At 52.0% G+C, this 5,000-nt stretch overlaps 1 protein-coding gene across 1 annotated transcript; it reads left to right on the top strand.

Moving 5' to 3' along the window:
• The first annotated feature begins 1,152 nt into the window (after positions 1 to 1,152).
• On the top strand, positions 1,153 to 4,794 carry LOC143297906 (four-jointed box protein 1-like). The gene has a single exon (XM_076610453.1). The coding sequence runs from the start codon at positions 2,263 to 2,265 to the stop codon at positions 3,976 to 3,978; it is 1,716 nt and encodes a 571-aa protein (XP_076466568.1). The 5' UTR covers positions 1,153 to 2,262; the 3' UTR covers positions 3,979 to 4,794.
• The last annotated feature ends 206 nt before the right edge of the window (positions 4,795 to 5,000 follow it).

Raw genomic sequence — 5,000 nt, 5'->3', positions numbered from 1 at the left:
AAGGGAAGGAAGCGTGGCAGGGGTGTGGGGGGTCTTTTCTTCCGTCTGATTCTTTTGGGTGGCAATAACTCTTCCCCTCCTTCTCCTCCTTCCTCTCCTTCTTCCTCCTCTTTCTCCTCCTATCCTTCTTATTCTTACCTTTAGTTCCGTGTCAACATCCTGTACAGTACATCATCAGCTATCTTATCAGCCTCGACAAAAAATGCTATCGTTTTTCTATTGTGCAGGAGCCTCACTTGAGCCAGAGAGAGAGACAGGGAGAGAGAGACAGAGGCAGAGAGAGACAGGGGGAGAGAGAGAGAGACAGAGATAGAGAGTGGTAGGTCCTCCCCAAAGGTGGGCGAGAGACGGCACACTGCGTGCTGCCAGAACCTGACCCTAGCCTGTCCTGTCAACGGCTGACAGAGCTGCCACTGATTGCACCAACATTACCTGACAGGGACACGTGGAGGGAGTATCGGCTTCACTCTCATTGCCAGTTGTGTGCAGGGGCTTCCGTTATTTGAAGAGTCGCTTCGCTTCCCTGCACAGCAAGGATCTACCCTTCCGCAACTCTTGAGAACGGAATCAGTTTTATCAATTTTTGTTTGTTTGTTTGCTTGTTTGGAAGAATCCATCGCAGTTGTTGAGAGAAAAACATCAATCAAACAAGCAAACAAACATCACCCTTCACATACACAAATAATACCCCTCCATCAAGTTCACATTCTCGCAAAGTAAGTTTTTATCTCTTCCAATCACCGGTTGTGCCAGAATCAGGAGAGAGCAAAACGTCATTCCTTTCTACCTCGTTTCTCCTGAAGGCGAACAAACAGAAAGAAGGAGAGATCTTCGAAGGAGAGTTATACCATACTGGAGGAAGTGCTGGAGGGAAGGGAGAGGGAGGAGGGGGGAGGGTGGGGAGAGAGAGACAGAGAGAGATGTCTATCGTGATGACAGTCTCTGAGAGCGAAACGTGTGGCTTCCAGAATTGAAGACGACCCGTGATTTGATGTGGAACCCGTGATAGGGACAGAGAGGGTATTGAGTGTAGCTGGGAGTTGAGGCAGAGGAGGGGGTGCTAGCTAGAGGGGAAGGCTGGAGGAAAGGTAAAGTGTGGGAGGGGGAGAGGGGTGTGTGTGGGGGGGAGGTGCGTGATGACAGGCGCCGTTAGTGGGAGGGGGTGGATAACAAACGTGTTCTTTTCCCTCCCCTGGTGTCTGGCCTTATCAGGGCAGTGAGGAGAGAGGGGTCGCTGAGGAGGTAGGAGGAAAGGGGTGAAAAAAAAAATTGTAAAGAAACAAAACAAACAAACAAACCCAAACAGAACGTGATGACAGCGCCCCTCCTTATCCCTGGCTTTCGTTTTTCACCTGTAGTTCATGATCAGGTCGAAAGTTATGTTGTGCTAAGCGCTCTGGTGTTTTGACTGCTCTGCCCTGACGGTGTGGTGATAATAATAACAATAATAATAATTATCATCATAACAGAGCTGGGGGTGGTGTTGTGGTGTTTGGTGTTGCCGAACCAACCTTTGTTCTTTTTTTTTTTCTGTGGCAGCTTGCGAAAACAAACTGTTCTTTTTTCGCTGGTTTACAGCTTATTGGTTGTTTATGCAACCTCCAGTGTTTGTTTAACTCCATTGAAGTGCTGTTATTTTCCTCTTTCCCCACCAAACCCCCATCTTTCTAAATGAATTGAAACCTGTTATTATCGTGCAACGCCTTGACTGTGCCTCACAGAGTCTTGTTACTGTGTTACACTTCGTGTACTTCTGGCCCCAAGCTAGGAGGGTCTTGCCTGGGAACCTTCAGTGGTTACCAACTACTTCCCGTTTCCTCTTCAGTGTGTCAGCTGTTCCCTGCTGTATCTAGATCTCCCTTCATTGGTCAGCTGTCCCCAAGTACATTCCGTTGTCCACTCAGTGGTCAGCTGATCCCAAATAAACCCCGTTCTGCCACCACTGTGTAAACTGTGTCGTCTCGTTTTCCCTTGTCAGCTGTTCCCAGCTACATCCGGTTTTCCCTTGAATTGTAAGCTGTTCCCAGCTGCATCCAGTTTTCTCTTCGGTGGTCACTCTTCTCTGCTACATCCTGTTCAATCTCCAGTGTGTCAGCGGTCAGTGTGTCAGCGGCAGCAGTCCCCATGCGGACGACACAGCGTGGGTCCAAGCAGAACGGCAGTGTGGTGTAGTGCCTGTCCTCTGCCACCAAGTGGCTGCTGGCTGAGTGAGTGAAGAAGGGAGCCGCGAAAGACCGGGGGTGGTGGAGGAGGAGGAGGAGGATGCGGCTGCTGCTGGTGATCATGACGGGCATCGGCTTCACCCTAGGCCTGCTGTGCGGCCTGCTGCTGCACCTCCCTGCTGACGGCATGCCCGCCAACCCGCATCCCCACCTCGCCGCGCACCTCCACAACAACAACGACAACGACAAAAACCCGCGGGAGAGGCGGAGTGTTGGTGACCACAGTGTCGTGGTGAGCCAGACAGATGACCTTGCTCCAAAGGATCACTCCCACCTCTCTCCCTCCGGCCAAGGTAACGTGATAAGGGGAGGAAGCAATTCAGACCCGAGGTCCCCTCACCCCAAGTCCTCCTTTCAATCGCCGTCACAAGCGGGGACAGACTCTAATCCCTTTGTGTCCAGCGGGGGGAGGGACGGCCACAATGGCAACCCTCAGGTCAGCAGTGGACACAGGGGCAGCCAGGCGGAACAGATTGGCGTGACGGTGAAGGCGGGACGGGAGGAGGAGAAAGATACCCCCCGCTCTACATCCTCCTCCCCGGGCTTTATCCAGCCAGTGACCTCCTTCACGCTCAGGCTGAGGAACACAGGGACCAAGTTCGTCGTGGACTCCGCCGTGCAGAGACGGGTGGCGGGCGACGCGCGGAGAGAGGAGCAACACGTGGAAGACAGCAACAACAACAGCGGCAGCAACAGTGTGGGTGGTGGGGGTGACACGTCAGACCACGTCACCGACACCACGACGGACGTAGCACACGCGCCGCGACCCGTGAACACCAACACCAACACCTCCAGCTTGAGGGAGGTGGTGGATGGCGTGATATGGGTCCCAGCCCTGGAGGCTGCCTGCCCGAGAGGAGTTCAACAGCACAGGGAGGGGGTGGAGGCGTGGCGGAGGAAGGCGGCGGGCATGGAGGTGGTGAGGATGGAGGAGGGGTGCGGCAGGATGCAGAACCGACTGCTGACCTTCCGGGACGGGAGCCGGGCCTGCGCCAGGTACCGCCTCAACACGGACCAGATCCAGGGCGAGCTGTACTCCTACTACCTGGCGCGGCTGCTCCACGTGCCCAACCTGCCCCCCTCCCTCCTCCTGCCCGTCAGCTCCCTCAGTCCCCAGTGGCGGGCGGTCCACCTGGCCATGTCCCAGGCCCAGTGGGCGGACGGACGGCCCGTGGTGCTCACCCAGTGGATGGACGGCCTCCTCCCAGCACACATCCCGCACGAGCTCCGCCAGGACGACCGTAAAGTGCACCCTACATGGAGCATCCTGGGTGGGAAGGGCCTCCCCGAGCTGTGCGAGCTCCTCCAGTGGTCGGACCTTATCGTGCTGGACTACCTGACGGCAAACCTGGACCGCATGGTCAACAACATGTTCAACAGGCAGTGGAACGCACAGATGATGGACAACGCCGCACACAACCTGGAGAGGACCCCGGAGGGCAGCCTGGTCTTCCTGGACAACGAGTCCGGGCTGTTCCACGGGTACCGCCTGCTGGAGAAGTACCAAGGGTACCACCAGGCGCTGCTCTCCTCGTTGTGTGTCTTCAGGGCCAGCACGGCTCAGGCGGTGAAGAGGCTTCACCGGGCCCCACAGAGCGTGGGGCAGGAGCTGAGGAGGGTGGTGGAGGAGGGTGAAGAGCACCATAGACACCTGCCGCCCATGCCCGAGAAGAACGTGAAGGTGCTTCAGGACAGGCTGGGGCAGGTGTATGAGCAGATTGTTCGCTGTGAGGGTCTGTACGGTGGCCCGCGGTAGCGTTTGGCTCGGTTCTGGTTTTTTTTTTTTTTTTTTTTTTTTTTTTTTTGCTTGGTTTTGTTTTGTAAAGTGTGGTGTGGTGGTGTGTGCGTGTGTGTGTGTGTGTGTGTGTGTGTGTGTGTGTGTGTGTGTGTGTGTGTTCACGCGCACTTCCGCGTGTACATGTTATGATCGACAAGAGGGAAAAAAATGATATTGTGATTGATAACTGGGACATGTAGGTGTAAGCCTTCGTACCTATGGGAGAGTGGAAGAGAGAGAGAGAGAGAGAGAGAGAGAGAGAGAGAGAGAGAGAGAGAGAGAGTGTGTGTGTGCTATAAAGCCTTTCATTCGAGCAAAACAACAGCAAAAATTCATCCACGGTGTGAGGGCTATTTATTGATGTGATACATGTTGAACAAAAAAACCAGTGTGTTGAGGGGACACAGTGAACAGTGACTTGACTGCAGACTGATAATCAGTCGTGATGTGAAAATGTCACACACAACACACACACACACACACACTCTATGAAACCACATGAAACAAAAAGGAATGAAAACAGTTGGTGAGTGTGACCGAACTGACGCATATGCTGAATATTATTATTGTTATTGCACAAACTATGATGATGAAAAAAAACAAAACCACCCCAAACATATCAGACTATGGATATTTCCTTTGGCCCTTCCCCCATACCCCCTTCTTCTTCTTCTCTCTCTCTCTCTCTCTCTCTCTCTTTTCACCTTTCTTATCCAGTTGAAATGGACTCATGAAATGTTGTGTTTCTTAATGTATATATATACTCGATAATACATGACATGATTATGATAATAAACTCGCCACAAATGTTTATGATTGTTTTTTTTTGTTTGTTTGTTTTTTGTTTTTTTTTCAAATTGATCGCTTTTTGTTTTTTGTATGTTTGTTTTAGCTTGGTTGTTGGTTGTTGTTAAAACGTTTTCTTTGCTTTTTTTTTGTTTTTTTCCTTTCTTCTTTATTAGAACTTGTTTTAATAATTGGATGTGTCTTGATCTTTGTCT

Source organism: Babylonia areolata, chromosome 23 (genome assembly GCF_041734735.1).
Source record: "Babylonia areolata isolate BAREFJ2019XMU chromosome 23, ASM4173473v1, whole genome shotgun sequence".
Taxonomy (NCBI): Eukaryota; Metazoa; Mollusca; class Gastropoda; order Neogastropoda; family Buccinidae; genus Babylonia; species Babylonia areolata.
Note: the sequence above shows the minus strand (reverse complement) of the source record. Positions and strands in the feature narration are given on the sequence as shown.